The sequence below is a fragment of the Eleutherodactylus coqui genome, chromosome 10, assembly GCF_035609145.1.
Source record: "Eleutherodactylus coqui strain aEleCoq1 chromosome 10, aEleCoq1.hap1, whole genome shotgun sequence".
Lineage (NCBI taxonomy): Eukaryota > Metazoa > Chordata > Amphibia > Anura > Eleutherodactylidae > Eleutherodactylus > Eleutherodactylus coqui.
Window position 1 is genome coordinate 66,603,892 of NC_089846.1, and position 18,966 is coordinate 66,622,857.

The 18,966-nt window shown below is 47.1% G+C and overlaps 1 protein-coding gene across 1 annotated transcript in view; it reads right to left on the reverse strand.

The window, feature by feature from the left end:
* The window catches only part of LOC136580566 (uncharacterized), a 48,742-nt gene that overhangs the window by 1,930 nt on the left and 27,846 nt on the right, over positions 1-18,966 (reverse strand). The window contains exons 3-5 of the mRNA XM_066581216.1: positions 17,583-17,713; positions 15,632-15,758; positions 706-819 (exon numbers count right to left, since the gene is read on the reverse strand). Of these exons, the coding sequence (XP_066437313.1) occupies positions 706-819; positions 15,632-15,758; positions 17,583-17,713 (372 nt within the window). The remainder of the gene's footprint in view (positions 1-705; positions 820-15,631; positions 15,759-17,582; positions 17,714-18,966) is intronic.

The following is an 18,966-nucleotide window of genomic DNA, read 5'->3' on the forward strand; positions in this document are numbered from 1 at the left end:
CCAGGAATTGTCTGCATTGAGACAATTGAGCATTTGGCCCACAGCTATCAAAGGTGTAGGGCCACTATTTGTTGCACCGTCTAAAAGGGAATCTGGGATAGCCTGAAATCAGCCTCCTACACAACATAAACTCAGACGGTTGCTCTTTCCTTCCACTGGCGCTGTACATTACAGCTCTAACTATTTCGATTGGCTGCTGTGTGTAAGCACAAGCCCACCACAAGTTCACCAGTACAATACCAGACTTGAGCATCGTCCTCAGTTCTATTATAAGGTTTTTGGGGAAATAAGGAAATTTTGGAAACACTTCTATGCATCTAAGAAAATTACATCACAGAAATACCATACAGTGCTTGTAAACAATAAATAGACAACACGTAATATCAGGATATCAAAGGCTTTTCAAAACATATGATGTAGCCACTTTTATATCAAGTGTTTGCCAACTATATACTATGGCTGCTATACTTTGTAATTCAGCTACTGATTGGTAGAGCAGATTGTGCTTGGATTTCCTGCTGTTAGAGTGGGAAAAGTGAGCTACCTCATTCACAGTAAGGACACTGAGCTGTTTATATGACTGGAACCAAAATCTTATGTTGTGAAATACTGCAAAAATTATACCACAAACCTGACAGTTTCCATTCTCTTATATACATTAAATGCATGTCTGCTCAATTTCAATAAATTAAGGTGGTTTCCAACCTTCATAAGCTTAAGGTCTGGGTCTCTTGCTAATCCTGTGCTCAGTTTGTGTGGCTGTGGCCTCTGTTTAGGAGCTGGAGAAGATGCACAAAACTTGGTTCGATGTGGTGGACCCTGTGAAAGGGAAAAAAAGCGACAATTCTTAATATCAATAAACCGGGACAATTTTTTGTGTTAGGCCAAACCCCTTTTATGCGGAGTCATGCTGTTTGTATCTCCTCACAGTAGAAGTGCATGTCAGTGACCCCCTCACAGTAATATTGTCCATTAGTGACCCTCTCATAGTAATAGTGCCCTTCAAATTCCCCCTCACAGTACTAGTATATCTCTGAATAATAGTCAGTTACCACCAGTTTTACACAGTGCTAGTGATTACAGTGCAGGTACTTCTAGTAATCACATGTGAAATCTCCTTTGATCTATGATGTCGTTTTTTCTTCTTTATCCAGGCCCAGACCATGATGGTCAAACACTATATGTCTCTGTACAATCTCCCCATTCTGCAAGGAACCTTTTAGTAACCCAACCATAGTACTAGTGCCCCCTCTGTGGTCCCACAAACTAATGTTCCCACTTTGGCCCCACTAATAGTGCCCTCTATGTGGCCCCACTTAGTTACAGCACCTCCTTTGTGACTTCACTTTGTTATAGTGCCTCCCCTTTATGGTTATAGTGCTCTTTTCTGTGGTCCCATTTATAGTGTACCTCACCCCCACAGTCCCAGTGATGTCACTACTGAATATAAGGTATACAAGTGATGTCATTATTTCCATTTAAATGGACGGACTGCATTATTATAGTTATTGTTTTATACAGCCATTCTTAAAGGGGGTGTCTCATCAGCTGAATACCCCAGGTCTCGCTCCTGGCACCCCTGACAAACAACTAATTTTGCCAAAGACAGAGGTAGCCAACCCCACATGGGACACTTCTCTATGATAGCCATATGCTCTGGTAGGGCATATAGGCAACAGTTGCCTTCATGAGACATCCCCTTTAATAAACCAGTACTTATTAGACATGACATTTATCTTTTTACTAAAATATTCCAGTGAAAGAGAATTCTAGAGAAGACCCAGATGGTATAAGAGACAATCGACATCAGCTAATATTGTATGAATAGTAAAGCAGATGGGAGAATCTTTGGGGGAGTTATACAACTTCATCCCGATGTATGTCATCAAACAGTGAACGGATACATCTTTGGGGGAGTTATTCTGTACAGACACATGTATAACATTTAGCATTGACTCAGTGGAGTAACAACAGATGAGTTATCCTTTACTAATAGATAGGTATATAATTGGATCTATGACTAACAGATGTCAGAAATGTCAACTTCTTCATTGTTTTAGTCATTGACAATCTTGAACTTAAGATTTTCAATTTTTAGTACAGGACTGACTCATGTATCAAAAAAAAAACTAAACTAATGTGCCCAGATAGAAATGTCAGATTGCTGCAAAGCTCGGCATGCATTTATGTCTCAGGCAGCTATATAAATGATTACACTTGCAGTAGAATTAGACACTCGGTCTTGCCACCAGAGGCTGTAAAAGTGCTTACTCCATTGCCATACAAAAGGCTCTCATAGGCTACTTTTGTGTAGTGTGCCTCTTGTTGAGAGATCGTTGACTACTAGACATGCCTCTACGATGTACTCAATGACATTTTGCCCAGTCAACAGACTTTAAGAGGGGCTGCATTATTGGAGGTAAACAAGGAGGCTGGTCATTTTGACAAATTTCCCACCATCTAGGCCATTTTGACCAAGCTGTTAGGAAACGCACACACGGTGAAAAGTCTCCGGACGACTCAGACAGACCACCAGTAGAGAGAGTTGTTTTGTTCTGCCAACAAACACGAGCAGATCCAACAGTTTTGTTGTCCACCAACCAGACACAGGTGGCACCTTCATTACATACCCTGGGCACTGACTGGACCATTTCTGGGCATTTAGCGGAAGGAAACTTGGTGTCATGGCACTCATTACGTGTCCTGTCATTAAAACCACAACGCCATCACCTTCAATTGCAGTAGTGTTGTGAACGAGCAACCAGGACTACTACATACTAAGTTTTGTTTGGGCGCCAACGACAGTCGTGTTCGAGTATGGAGGCCCCGTTGTGAGCTCTTCAATCCTGTCTTTGCTGTGGAGCGACACTCTGCCCCAACTATTGTATGACGATCTAGGGAGCAATCACTTCTGTCATTTGGTCAACCCCTAGGTCGATTCTTCCCCCACAGTGATATCAGTATGAAGGCAGCACTGGCTAACCATGCGCGGTCAGCGCTCCATTCATTTTAATTGAGCTGGTGCTGCTTTGGTATGTCAACAGCCCCACTGAAAGTGAATGGAGTGTCCAGCACTCTATCCAGACTCCTCATTGAGAAGGTTCGGTAACTCTGCAGTGAGGAGAACGGGGGACAGGTGACTCCTGTTCTTGAGATTGGCAGGGATCTAAGTGGTGGGACCCCCTACTGATCTACAAGTTATAACTTTCAATTCTGGTACACCCCCTTTAATGTTATGATCAGTACTCCTAATGGTCTACAGTTGCAATTAAAATTATTCAACCCCCCTCATTGTACATTAGGTTTTCTGCCAAATTTGCAAACTTTCAGCTCTTTGCAAAAAGACAATCAAACAAAAACAATTGAAATAGCTCAACACAACTAATATGACAAGTGTTTTTTCCAAATTGACCACAAAATGCCACTTTTAATGCATACTGCAGTTTCAGAATTATTCAGCTATGCCTACCCGGATGCCCATACCCAGCTGTAGTACAATGGGCACAGGGCCCTGCACAGTCTAAAACACTGATGAATGCCCTTATCCAAAAGTATTACGTGGCCCCAAGCATTTCCTCCCTCACCGACAGATTTTGCAAATCGTGTGCCATCTGTGCAGAATACAATCCTGGACGCAGAGAAAAGGCCAAGCATCTGTACCCCTTTCAGAGAATTCAAATCGACCATATCCAGATGCCAAAAAGTGGCAGGTTCGCATATGCACTAGTAATAGTGGACATGTTCTCGAATTGTCTGGAGGCCTTCCCAGTGACTAATATGACCGCGAAGACCACAGCAAAGAAACTACTCAGCGAAGAAGTGTGTAGATTCGGAGTCCCGGAAGTGATTGAGAGTGACCAAGGACCAGCCTTCACAGCCAATGTGACCAAAGAAGTGTGGGAAACCCTAGCAGTGAATCTAGCCTTCCATACCCCCTACCATCCCCAGAAGAGTGGGAAGGTAGAAAGACTTAACGGCACCCTGAAAAACAGAATGTTGAAAATTTCCCAAGAGACTTGCATGCCTTGGCCTGAGAGCCTGTCCATTGCCCTGTTCAGTGTCCAGTACACCCCCCGAGGAGAACACTCCCTGTCCCCCTATGAGATCTTGTTCGGGTCAGCCCCCAGACTAGGTTGCTCTTTCACCCAACAGCTCCAGCTCCAGTCTGATGTACTGACTAATTATGTGACGTCCCTGGCACAGGAACTAACCAAAGGACATGCCCAGGTGTTTTCTTCTATTCAAGATCCAGAGGCCAACACGGGGACTCATGATCTACTCCCCAGGGACTGGATCTATGTGAAGAGATTTGTGAGAAAACACTCCCTCGAACCTAAATACGACGGTCCTTACCAGGTGCTACTGACCACAGCCACGTCAGTGAAACTAGATGGAAAGAGCTCCTGGATCCACGCCTCCCATTGCAAGAAGGTTCCGCCTCCTGAGGAGCAGACATAATTATGCTATATATCCTTCTACTACTGGAGCTGTTTAGCGAGGGGGGCGGATCTCAGGTAGCCATCACAAGAGAAAAGTATGGGAACTGGAACCCCTGGCCTATGGCATACGAGGGTACAGTTACGTTCTGGTACAATTCATCCAACATCCATGCAGCCACATTCTCCTTTGACTATTGTGACCTAGCCCCTACCCACAAGCTTCATGGCAGTGTAATGGATATGCGGGCATAATATACATATGCATCACAGATTCTTACTGGGGACAGGACTGTAGCTATTAGGGATCCGTGGGGTGGAACACAGGGACAGACTGCAGCTACAAACCACAGAGTGGCTTAGACAAGAAAGACAGAAACGGGAAATCCTTAATTAATCGCATGACCCTACTCAAGACTGGCAGATGCCTCCACATCGGAAGATCGACTTCAGCACGCCTCTCACCCTAATTATAGAAAATCCGAGCCCTGGGGATGCCGGAATATATTTGTTGGGAACTAATATAGGGTTGGGCTCAGACTATCCCCTTGGGTAATTCAAACTAGGGGACATGACGGACACCAACAAGTGGAAACCTTCACCCAGTCCTGCACCTGTAGCTAACACCTTACGCCCTAAGATACAGACTTTGAACAAGATGATAGCTATAGCTGACCCTACCTTTGAGGACACCAAAGACGCCCTACAGGGACTAGCAGACCAGCTAGGACCGACCTTCTCCATGACTTTCTAGAATAGAATGGCCTTAGATATGATCTTAGCAGAGAAAGGAGGGGTATGTAAAATGATAGGGGAGACCTGCTGCACATACATCCGCGACAACACAGGACAAAACGGTAAAGTGACCTTAGCCATCCAAAAGCTAGAGGAACTATCAGTAGAGCTAAAGAAAAACTCAGGTATAAATGACCCATGGAACCAATACTTTAGTTGGATGAGTGGGTGGCAGAGCATGGTAGCCTAGATAGGGATAACCATACTTGTAATTCTGATTATCCTTACCATCATAGTCTGCTGCATACTACCCTGCCTGAAGAAACTCTGTGAGAAAGCTGTAGACAATACTTCGCCAACGCTGCTGAACATGGAGAATCCAGAGGACTACAAGAAATCCTACACTCCCTTAAAGACTCTTTCCCCTACGCAATTACAATAGGGCCAGCTTCTGACTTCTCGATGTGCAAAATCCATGGCAAGGGGGGGTCGTGGGATAGCCATGATTCATTGGATGTACGGCACAAAAGAGTTCCAAGGCACTAGAGACAGAAGAGACTAGGCCCAGGATTAGGGACTAGGGACAGATAGAGATAGTCATTTTAAGGGGGGATTGTAATAACCTAAGTAAAATGCCTATTGCAAATATGTTCTTCTGATCTACACGTGCTAACACAGCTACCTGCTAAAGTGCTGGCGAACTACTCACTCCCCCCTCCACCATGCTTCTAACAGTATACTCAAAATGGCGCCTCCAGAGAGGAATGCAACCAAAATACCACAGATGATGACGTCAGCTCCTAGGCAATAACCAATCAGCTACAGATTCGTACTTTGTGACGTACTAACTATGCATATCGTCTATAAAACCTCATGCAGCTTGATTAGTAAAGGGGAAGTGTCATTCAACTGAACTATGTGTGAGCATGTGATTCTTTGTTCTAGTGCATGCACTTGCTTCTTAATTAAGAAGGGGGCAGATATTCATTAGGTACACTCAGTACCAATCCATAACATCCTTCATGACAAGCGTCTATAGTACTTAGTAGAGCACCTTTTACTTTTATGACCTGCTACAAACTTGAGGATAGCCAGACAGACCCTTCTGACAGCATTACTGAGGAATTATAGCCCATTTCTCATGGGCAGTGGCCTCCAGTTCACTAATATTCCTGGGTTTAAAATAGGGGGGGGGGGGGGGGGAATGAATAATTTTTATTATAACTGAATGCATTTTGTTCTACATCTAAACATTGAAATCTCAGTTTTTGTAAGTAATTGCTGCCCTAGGCCTCCTCTCCTCCAGTCCTCTGTACCAGAAGATCCTAATTTCTGATAACGTTAAGGAGGCTGCAGAATCAGCATTTTAAAAGGGCATTCCAGTTGATAATATTTCTGACTTATCAGGTGTGGGTCCGACTATGCTCACTGTTTCCTTGATATCTCCCAATATTCCCCCTTCCCATTCACAAGTAACCTTCAGTCTACAGCCTGTCTCCTCCATATGTCTCTGCCCTAATACTCCAATACCACCCCACACATACTTTCCAGTCCACAACCTGTTCTCTCCATACATTTTTGACCTAATCTCCCTATACTTCCCCACATGTAGTCTCCTATATATAACCTGTCCTCTTCATATATCTCTCATCCTAATCTCTGGATACCTCCTACATCTCCTATATCTCTGCTCCCTGTTACCACTACTCGACCACAGCAGCTTCTATGCTCACCTATTGTCTCCTTTCCTCCTCTTCTTTTGTTGATTTTGAGCCGTTTTGGGCAGGGTTCTCACTCCCTCTGTACCAGTCAATTTTTATGTCCAATGAGTTTTTATTGAAAGAACAGGTGTATATAACATATTTATGTATAGATTCTATATTATCTTTAAGGACAAATAATAATATATAAATATTTTTTTTACCATTAACCTTTCAGATCATACATTAGTCTGTTTTTTTGTTGTTTTTTTCCTCTTTGCATTGCATATAGTTAACTGGGTTGGGAGGGGAGGAGTAGGGGAGGGGCAAGTGGTGAGAGGGTGGTGGTGGAACTAGGAAAGATCAGGACAGGGTGGGGTGGGGAGGACTAGGGAGCCACTATCTTGTTTTGTTTAACGACTTTTCCTATGTGCGGCACATTTTTGCTAGGATTGCTCGATGACCTTTTTACACATTCTGACTCATATGACTAATCCATTTTCCATAAAGTGCAGCCAAGGATGCCATATTGATTTATCAGATTCCCAAGTGTCATTTTTGACTGCAAACAGTTTTTCATAGGAGCATCCAGAGAGGGGATGGCAGAGTTTTACTCACAGGAGAATGTGGGAGGTGAGTTTTTTAGATTTCGTGGGGGTCTTTTCAATCTTCAATAAAAGAAAGGCCATTTGCAGTGTAGATTTTACTTGGGAGCCCCCCAGCTTAGAGATCATTGAGAAAACTGACCTCCATAAAGTTTGTAGGAGAGGGCACCACCAAAGAATGTGATAAAGAGAACCTGCCCCCCTGCCCCCCTCATCCCCTCCAACATGACGAACAAATTCCCGAGCTATGTTGTGTTTTCTGGTGGGAGGATAATACCATCTTGACACTGTCTTATAGTGGGTCTCTAATAGACTGGCGTACTTGGAGCATTCGTCCACTGCTGGGGAGAGAATTTGGCCTCTAGATCTCTTTCCCAATTAGGGCTCCTTAACACTGGCGATCGTGATATCGCCGTGAGAAAATCGTGGTAAAATCACAGTTTTGTTCATGAAATGTTTGAGCGGCAGCGATACTTTTTCTTGTGAAAGCATCGCTGCCACTTGCGATTTTCTAGCGTGTTTTTTTCACCTGATTTTGCTGCCATTTTTTAACGTGAAAGTAAATAGGACTTTCTAATGTTAAAAATGCATCCCATCTCACAAACAATCCAAGTTCGTGCTTGGCAATGTGATAAAAGGAAGACATGCTAAAGTCCCCTCCCCACTCCACCTTGCTGGCAGCTCCCATAGGCTGGAGCGGAGAGGGGGAGAGACTAGGGGCGGAGACACGGCTGCTCAAATTTGTCACGCCTGTTTGAATGAAGCCTAAGTGACGCAAATAAGCGTTTTTACTAGAGATGAGCGAGCACCAAAATGCTCTGGTGCTCGTTACTCGGGACGAATTTATCGCGAAGCTCGAGGGTTCGTTTCGAGTAACGAACCCCATTGAAGTCAATGGGCGACCCGAGCATTTTTGTATTTCGCCGATGCTCGCTAAGGTTTTCATGTGTGAAAATCTAGGCAATTCAAGAAAGTGATGGGAACGACACAGAAACGGATAGGGCAGGCGAGGGGCTACATGTTGGGCTGCATCTCAAGTTCACAGGTCCCACTATTAAGCCACAATACCGGCAAGAGTGGGCCCCCCCCCCCTCCCAACAACTTTTACTTCTGAAAAGCCCTCATTAGCATGGCATACCTTAGCTAAGCACCACACTAGCTACAACAAAGCACAATCACTGCCTGCATGACACTCCGCTGCCACTTCTCCTGGGTTACATGCTGCCCAACCCCCCTCCCCCCTGCACGACACAGTGTCCACAGCGCACACCAAACTGTCCCTGCGCAGCCTTCAGCTGCCCTCATGCCACACCACCCTCATGTCTATTTATAAGTGCGTCTGCCATGAGGAGGAACTGCAGGCACACACTGCAGAGGGTTGGCACGGCTAGGCAGCGACCCTCTTTAAAAGTGGTGGGGCGATAGCCCACAATGCTGTACAGAAGCAATGAGAAATCCAATCCTGTGCCACCTCCTTCAGGAGCTGCACACGTGGGCATAGCAATGGGGAACCTATGTGCCACACACTATTCATTCTGTCAAGGTGTCTGTATGCCCCAGTCAGACTGGTAATATGTACCTTAACAGTAACCGCGTTGGTGGTAATGTGGTGGTGACTGCGGACCTAGTAGCACGGTTGTATTTTGTTGGTTTTCAGAATGTGGCCAGGATTAAGTGGGCCGTGGCGGGGGGATGGTGGGGGGGCTCTCTTGTTGTGTCGGTAAAGGTGAAATTCTTGGACTGCCACCAGACGAACCAATGCAAAGGCATTTGCCAAGAATGTTTTCATTGTTGGAGGAGGAGGGGGATGTTTTTGAGGCACTACGTGTCCTCTCCACGTGTCCGTGGTTATATGCACCTTAACAGTAACCGCGTTGGTGGGAAATGGCCTCGCCGCCATCATGTCTTTGGGAAGCCTCTGTTTCCACACCCCAGAGACATACCATTAGCAGCGGTATAGGCAGAGCCCAGAATTCGTAACATTTCAGCCGTAGCATTAGGACAGGCCCCACTAACATATCACTAGCAGCATTATAGGGGGAGCACAGTATTAGTTCCATTTCAGTAATAGTAGCACTCAAGACAGGCCCCAGTAACAATTCCGAAGCAGCAGTATAGGAGGAGCATAGTCTAAGTTCCATTTAAGTAATAGTAGCAGCCTACACAGGCCCCAGGAACAATTCCGAAGCAGCAGTATAGTGGGAGCGCAGTCTTAGTTCCATTTCAGTAGCTGCAGTATAGCCAAGGCCCAAGTTACATTTATGTAGCTAAAGTGTAGGCCAACCCCACACACCTTTCTGTACCATGAGTGCAGGCAAAGAACATAGAAATTGCTATGATTACACTGTAGGTGAGGGCCCAAAAAAATTGGTGTACCAACAGTACTAATGTACCTCAGTAAAAATTGGCCATGCCCAACCAAGATGGCAGGTGAAACCCATTAATCGCTTTGGTTAATGTGGCTTAAGTGGTAACTAGGCCTGGAGGCAGCCCAGTTTAACGAAAAATTGGTTCAAGTTAAAGTTCCAACGCTTTTAAGAGCATTGAAACGTATAAAAATTTTTTAGAAAAATTATATGAGTGAGCCTTGTGGCCCTAAGAAAAATTGCCCGTTCAGCGTGATTACGTGAGGTTTCAGGAGGAGGAGCAGGAGGAGGAGGAGGAATATTATACACAGATTGATGAAGCAGAAATGTCCCCGTTTTGGATGGTGATAGAGAACAATGCTTCCATCCGCGGGTGCAGCCTACGTATTGCTTAGGTATCGCTGCTGTCCGCTGGTGGAGAAGAGAAGTCTGGGGAAATCCAGGCTTTGTTCATCTTGATGAGTGTTAGCCTGTCGGCACTGTCGGTTGACAGGCGGGTACGCTTATCTGTGATGATTCCCCCAGCCGCACTAAACACCCTCTCCGACAAGACGCTAGCCGCAGGACAAGCAAGCACCTCCAGGGCATACAGCGCTAGTTCAGGCCACGTGTCCAGCTTCGACACCCAGTAGTTGTAGGTGGCAGAGGCGTCACGGAGGACGGTCGTGCGATCGGCTACGTACTCCCTCACCATCCTTTTACAGTGCTCCCGCCGACTCAGCCTTGACTGGGGAGCGGTGACACAGTCTTGCTGGGGAGCCATAAAGCTGTCCAGGCCCTTAAAGACTGTTGCACTGCCTTGGCTGTACATGCTGCTCGATCTCCGCACCTCCCCTGCTACCTGGCCCTTGGAACTGCGCCTTCTGCCACTAGCGCTGTCGGATGGGAATTTTACCATCAGCTTGTCCACCAGGGTCCTGTGGTATAGCAACACTCTCGAACCCCTTTCCTCTTCGGGAATGAGAGTGGGAAGGTTCTCCTTATAGCGTGGGTCGAGCAGTGTGTACACCCAGTAATCCGTAGTGGCCAGAATGCGTGTAACGTGAGGGTCACGAGAAAGGCATCCTAACATGAAGTCAGCCATGTGTGCCAGGGTACCTGTATGCAACACATGGCTGTCCGCACTAGGAAGATCACTTTCAGGATCCTCCTCATCCTCCTCCTCCTCCTCCTCCTCAGGCCATACACGCTGAAATGATGACAGGCAAGCAGCATGGGTACCGTCAGCAGTGGGCCAAGCTGTCTCTTCCCCCTCCTCCTCATCCTCCTCATGCTCCTCCTCCTCCTCCTGAACGCGCTGAGATATAGACAGGAGGGTGCTCTGACTATCCAGCGACATACTGTCTTCCCCCGGCTCTGTTTCCGAGCGCAAAGTGGCTGCCTTTATGGTTTGCAGGGAACTTCTCAAGATGCATAGCAGAGGAATGGTGACGCTAATGATTGCAGCATCGCCGCTCACCACCTGGGTAGACTGCTCAAAGTTTCGAAGGACCTGGCAGATGTCTGCCAACCAGGCCCACTCTTCTGAAAAGAATTGAGGAGGCTGACTCCCACTGCGCCGCCCATGTTGGAGTTGATATTCCACTATAGCTCTACGCTGCTCATAGAGCCTAGCCAACATGTGGAGCGTAGAGTTCCACCGTGTGGGCACGTCGCACAGCAGTCGGTGCACTGGCAGATTAAACCGATGTTGCAGGGTGCGCAGGGTGGCAGCGTCCGTGTGGGACTTGCGGAAATGTGCGCAGAGCCGGCGCACCTTTACGAGCAGGTCTGACAAGCGTGGGTAGCTTTTCAGAAAGCGCTGAATCACCAAATTAAAGACGTGGGCCAGGCATGGCACGTGCGTGAGGCTGCCGAGCTGCAGAGCCGCCACCAGGTTACGGCCGTTGTCACACACGACCATGCCCGGTTGGAGGCTCAGCGGCGCAAGCCAACGGTCGGTCTGCTCTGTCAGACCCTGCAGCAGTTCGTGGGCCGTGTGCCTCTTCTCTCCTAAGCTGAGTAGTTTCAGCACGGCCTGCTGACGCTTGCCCACTGCTGTGCTGCCACGCCGCGCGACACCGACTGCTGGCGACGTCCTGCTGCTGCTGACACATCTAGATTGCGAGACAGAGGTTTAGGAGGAGGAGGACGAGGAGGAGGGTGCTTTAGTGGAGGAAGCATACACCGCCGAACATACCACCACCGAGCTGGGGCCCGCAATTCTGGGGGTGGGTAGGACGTGAGCGGTCCCAGGCTCTGACTCTGTCCCAGCCTCGACTAAATTCACCCAATGTGCCGTCAGGGAGATGTAGTGGCCCTGCCCGCCTGTGCTTGTCCACGTGTCCGTAGTTAAATGGACCTTGCCACTAACCGCATTGGTGAGGGCGCGTACAATGTTGCGGGAGACGTGGTCGTGCAGGGCTGGGACGGCACATCGGGAAAAGTAGTGGCGACTGGGAACTGAGTAGAGCGGGGCCGCCGCCGCCATCATAGCTTTGAAAGCCTCCGTTTCCACAACCCTATACGGCAGCATCTCAAGGCTGATAAATTTGGCTATGTGGACGGTTAACGATTGAGCGTGCGGGTGCGTGGTGGCGTACTTGCGCTTGCGCTCCAACACTTGCGCTAGCGACGGCTGGACTGTGTGGTGCGAGACATTGGTGGATGGGGCCGAGGACAGCGGAGGTGAGGGTGTGGGTGCAGGCCAGGAGACGGTAGTGCCTGTGTCCTGAGAGGGGGGTTGGATCTCAGTGGCAGGTTGGGGCACAGGGGGAGAGGCAGCGGTGCAAACCAGAGGCGGTGAACGGCCTTCGTCCCACCTTGTGGGGTGCTTGGCCATCATATGTCTGCACATGCTGGTGGTGGTGAGGCTGTTGGTGGTGGCTCCCCGGCTGATCTTGGCGCGACAAAGGTTGCACACCACTGTTCGTCGGTCGTCAGGCGTCTCTGTGAAAAACTGCCAGACCTTAGAGCACCTCGGCCTCTGCAGGGTGGCATGGCGCGAGGGTGCGCTTTGGGAAACAGTTGGTGGATTATTCGGTCTGGCCCTGCCTCCACCCCTGGCCACCGCACTGCCTCTTGCAACCTGCCCTGCTGCTGCCCTTGCCTGCCCCTCTGAAGACCTGTCCTGAGTAGGCGTTGCACACCAGGTGGGGTCAGTCACCTCATCGTCCTGCTGCTCTTCCTCCGAATCCTCTGTGCGCTCCTCCCTCGGACTTACTGCCCTTACTACTACCTCACTGCAAGACAACTGTGTCTCATCGTCATCGTCCTCCTCACCCACTGAAAGGTCTTGAGACAGTTGCCGGAAGTCCCCAGCCTCATCCCCCGGACCCCGGGAACTTTCCAATGGTTGTGCATCAGTGACGATAAACTCCTCTGGTGGGAGAGGAACCACTGCTGCCCAATCTGAGCAGGGGCCCGAGAACAGTTCCTGGGAGTCTTCCCGCTCCTGAGCATGTGTCATTGTAGTGGAGTGAGGAGGCTGGGAGGAAGGAGGAGCAGCAGACAGAGGATTCGGATTTGCAGCACTGGACGGCGCAGAACTCTGGGTGGATGATAGCTTGCTCGAAGCACTTTCTGCCATCCACGACAGGACCTGCTCACACTGCTCATTTTCTAATAAAGGTCTCCCGCGTGGACCCATTAATTGGGCGATGAATGTGGGGACGCCAGAAACGTGCCTCTCTCCTAATCGCGCAGCAGTCGGCTGCGACACACCTGGATCAGGAGCTCGGCCTGTGCCCACACCCTCACTTGGGCCTACGCGTCCTCGGCCGCGTCCACGTCCTCTAGGCCTACCCCTACCCCTCAGCATGCTGTATTACCAGTGATTTCCAAGCCAGGAAAGAAATTGGCGCAAGCCTGCAGCCAAAATAGAATTTTTTTCCTTGTTTTTCAAAGGACAAGCCACACTGCGTGTATTCAATGAATACTACTAAGTTTAATAACTGTGTTGTGGCCCTGCAAATGTGTCAGAGAACTGCAGTGATGCAAAGTTATTCGCTACAGCAGATCAGGGATTTCCCATGCAGGAAAAAAATTGGCGCAAGCCTGCAGCCAAAATAGAATTTTTTCCCTTGTTTTTCAAAGGACAAGCCACACTGCGTGTATTCAATGAATACTACTAAGTTTAATAACTGTGTTGTGGCCCTGCAAATGTGTCACAGAACTGCAGTGATGCAAAGTTATTCGCTACAGCAGATCAGGGATTTCCCATGCAGGAAAAAAATTGGCGCAAGCCTGCAGCCAAAATAGAATTTTTTCCCTTGTTTTTCAAAGGACAAGCCACACTGCGTGTATTCAATGAATACTACTAAGTTTAATAACTGTGTTGTGGCCCTGCAAATGTGTCAGAGAACTGCAGTGATGCAAAGTTATTCGCTCCAGCAGATCAGGGATTTCCCATGCAGGAAAAAAATTGGCGCAAGCCTGCAGTAAAACGTAACTGGCTGCATCTGATTTTTTTTAACGTTCTGCACGCAGCACACACGTACCCAGAGCCCTGAGGACTGTCAGAGGCAGGCGAAATAGAATTTTTTCCCTTGTTTTTCAAAGGAAAAGCCACACTGCGTGTATTCAATGAATACTACTAAGTTTAATAACTGTGTTGTGGCCCTGCAAATGTGTCACAGAACTGCAGTGATGCAAAGTTATTCGCTACAGCAGATCAGGGATTTCCCATGCAGGAAAAAAATTGGCGCAAGCCTGCAGTAAAACGTAGCTGGCTGCGTCTGATTTTTTTTAACGTTCTGCACGCAGCACACACGTACCCAGAGCCCTGAGGACTGTCAGAGGCAGGCGAAATAGAATTTTTTCCCTTGTTTTTCAAAGGAAAAGCCACACTGCGTCTATTCAATGAATAATGTATGTCTTCTGGCCCTGCCTACACAATTCTATCCCTGTAGTATTAATGCCGGGTGCAATGGTCTGCACAGCCGGTTTTGAGAGAAAAAAAAAATATGCAACACTGCTAACAGCAGCCTGGACAGTACTGCACACGGATAGATGTGGCCCTAGAAAGGACCGTTGGGGTTCTTGAAGCCTACACTCACTGCTAACACTCTCCCTGCCTAACCACAACTTCTGTCCCTATTGCAGGGCGCAATGCTCTGCAGATCCAATTTTGAAGAAAAAAAAAAAAAATACAGTGCTAACACAGTACTGCACACTATTAGATGTGGCCCTGAGAAGGACCGTTGGGGTTCTTGAAGCCTACACTAACTCCTAACGCTCTCCCTACAGCAGCTCCAGCACAATACCACTTTCCCTCAGCTAACTCACAAGGCATCTGAGCCGAGCCACGGGAGGGGACGATTTTTATACTCGGGTGACATCAGATCTCCCCAGCCACTCACAGCAGGGGGGTGGTATAGGGCTTGAACGTCACAGGGGGAAGTTGTAATGCCTTCCCTGTCTTTCAATTGGCCAGAAAAGCGCGCTAACGTCTCAGAGAGGAAACTGAAAGTAACCGGAACACCGCGTGGTACTCGTTACGAGTAATGAGCATCCCGAACACCCTAATATTCGCACGAATATCAAGCTCGGACGAGTATGTTCGCTCATCTCTAGTTTTTACGTAATAATTAAGGTGCCTTAGGCTAGGCTGCAGCCTTTTTACGATGGATTCATCATGTACAGAAGCCCATTGGGTCTTGCCAGTTACTTTGTTCTCAAAAGGGTGAGACGCCACAAGAAGTGTCTCCATACCAAGAATGAGCGTTTTGCTGATAGCTTTACAGAAAATGGCTATATTTTAATATAGAATCAACAAGATCAAAAGCCCAAGAAGGAAACGGCAATCTAACCTTGTCATTGGGGTTAATATGGAGAGATGAGAGGTAGGTGGTGTGTAGTTGGGATCCTTCCCACTTGTAAAGAAGATCTGGATCTCTTGTGTGATCGGATGTGGCTCTCTGTAGATAGTCTGCGGATCTGTAATCACAACACAAAAGTGAACAAAGGGTAAGCATGAAGCGATCTTACAGAGAGTGTGATAGTAGAATAAAAATAGAGTCCAGGTGGTGGTGCAGGCCACTAATAACCCCATCTCAGAACAGGAGCGCCTACTTTAATTGAAGAAATCACCTTCATTGGCTCACGTACAGCCACACGGGCTGCATGTAGGGTTTGTACACCTCTGCAGAGGCAGGCTTGGAGGAAAACCGGCACAGTTCCTTAGTGCCAGCAGACGCCACTAGGTAATGCAGGAGGAAACATTAAAAGCTGAAATAATTGCGTTTAATGGCAGCTGTATAGACCTCTATTCAATGTGCCCCCCTTAGGCCGCCTGCACACGAGCGTTCCGGATTCCACTCGCGGATTTTCACGCGCGTATGGTACCTAAATGTGCTTGCGGATAGGTGCGGATGCGTGAAAAATCACGCGCGGATATACGCGGATGTGTTGCGGAAAAAAACGCACAGAAAAATCCAGAAGACACCCTTATTGTAAACCCAACCCCTAGAGAACTGCCCATTCCCTGGAAAACAGCTTAAAAACCAACACCCAGACTCCGTTCTGTCCCTCTTGCTTGTGTGAGCACTGTTAAATTATTCTGGCAACATGCTTTCACCCGGTGAGCAGATGTCTTTGTGGGCATGGTTGATCCATGTAACTTTTTTCGGAGGTACTGCGGTAACGGAGGAGGAAGAGCCCCCCAGGAAAAAAAGGAGGTACTGGGTGCACCCTGGCTGGTGTCTGCTGGCTGCTCTCTGGTAGATGAGGGGACTGAAAGGACAGATCTGCAGTTGAAAAATGCCTGTGAAGCTCTGTGCTGTGTGCTGGGACGCCTCCTACCATGCCTACTTCCTGTAGTCATAGCAACCAGTGACTCCATCCGCAGCTGCACTCCGGATGTACTGCGTGAAAAAACGCACCCATTCACTTGTATTGGAGGCTTCACGCGCATGATCCGACCAAAATTAGAACAGGTCGCAGATTTTTTCACTCGCGTGAAAAAACGCGATACACATCCGTCCGTCTGGGGACAACTGCGGATCCTCATAGGAGTATATTGGCTGCGGTCTGGGGCGGATTATGTGCCTAAAATCACGCGCTTGAAATTCTGCTCGTGTGCAGGCACCCTTAGTGGCAGCTGCAGGCAGACAGATCACATAACTGTATGACTGGGGGAAAGGAAGCAGGGGATTCTGACCCGTATAAAGAATTCTGGTCCTATTTAGATGACATTTGGTCTCCAGGGATATTATATGTTAACCCCTAACCACCCTCATCCATCATGGATAATCTCCATTGTTGGTACCAATGCACTTTATTTACAAATAGTCCTGAAAACTAACTACTGGCTCGGTGTAAAGGTGCTTTTAGACGGAATGATAATCGTTCAAAAAATCATTTAAACGAGCAAATGTAAATGATATATTTTGCTTTTCGCTCGCCATTCATTTTCTGCAGACATAAAAATCATCATTGACCAATTCACTTATTGTTCAGTTCACACAGCGCTCTTCAGTCCCTCTCAGTCACTTATACAGCGAATGTGATGTCACTCGCTTGGTCAAACAAGAATTGGCTCATCTAAAAGGACCCTAAGTGAGGTCCTGCTCTCCAGTGGTGTAATGGGTGCAGTAGATGCGGTTGCACCCCGGCCCTGGAGTCTTAGGGGGCCTATAAGGTCTTTCTTACCCATTTAAGGAGACCAGTACTATGAATGAAGCATCATAGTTGGGGGGTGCTGTTACAGATTTTGCAGCCTCTAGTTACGCCTCCACTGCTCTCCACATATATACGTCCTACCTTCTCCATGTCTGTTTATGACCTTGAGGTTTAATGTCATGTAATAATGATTCCAGTGGCTGAATTTCTTCTTCTACAACTGGATGTGACACTGGAGGAAAGCAATTTTCAAATATGTGTTCCAGACTGTTCTGAAGAAAGAAGCAAAGACATGAAAATACAATTACTTTGTAACAAATACAGTAGGGATGCAATATATGAAGTTTGTAAACCGTGCTCTCAAAGGGGTCACATCACATAAGAAAAAAGGGACCATTTTAGTTTTCTCCTGAAACAGCGCCACTTTCCTGGGTTGTATGCCACATTGCAGTTGGTATTACTAGAATGTGGCAGAGCTGCAGTACTGGGCATAGCCTATGGACAAGAGTGGCGCTATTTCAGAAGAAAAAAAGTCAGCCACATTTTCTAATCTCATACAAAATCTTTAATATCATATATTTTAATTATTTTTTTCTTTTATAATCTGCCCAAGAATGAGTAGTTGGACAGATAAAATCTAGTGATAAATAGAAGTTGAATAGTGACCAAAAGGGAGTTCCTAATTACTATTTAAAGGGATTGTTCAGTTACAAAATTACTTTTTAACATTAGAGACAAAAAAAAAACCTATGTACTCGTCCTAAGCCCCAGGGATCTAGAGCTGCATGATTCTTCCAGTTGACAATGGAAGTCAGGTGACCGCTGCCTACCAATCAGAGGATACCTGTTCTTCTGGAATCAGCACTTACACTACCGTTCAAAAGTTTGGGGTCACATTGAAATGTCCTTATTTTTGAAGGAAAAGCACTGTACTTTTCAATGAAGATAACTTTAAACTAGTCCTAACTTTAAACAAATGCACTCTATACATTGCTAATGTGGTAAATGACTATTCTAGCTGCAAATGTCTGTTTTTTTGTGCAATATCTACAAAGGTGTATAGAGGCCCATTTCCAGCAACTATCACTCCAGTGTTCTAATGGTACAATGTGTTTGCTCATTGGCTCAGAAGGCTAATTGATGATTAGAAAACCCTTGTGCAATCATGTTCACACATCTAAAAAACAGTCTAGCTCGTTACAGAAGCTACAAAACTGACCTTCCTGTGAGCAGATTGAGTTTCTGGAGCATCACATTTGTGGGGTCAATTAAACGCTCAAAATGGCCAGAAAAAGAGAACTTTCATCTGAAACTCGACAGTCTATTCTTGTTCTTAGAAATGAGGGCTATTCCATGCGAGAAATTGCTAAGAAATTGAAGATTTCCTACAACGGTGTGTACTACTCCCTTCAGAGGACAGCACAAACAGGCTCTAACCAGAGTAGAAAAAGAAGTGGGAGGCCGCGTTGCACAACTAAGCAAGAAGATAAGCACATTAGAGTCTCTAGTTTGAGAAACAGACGCC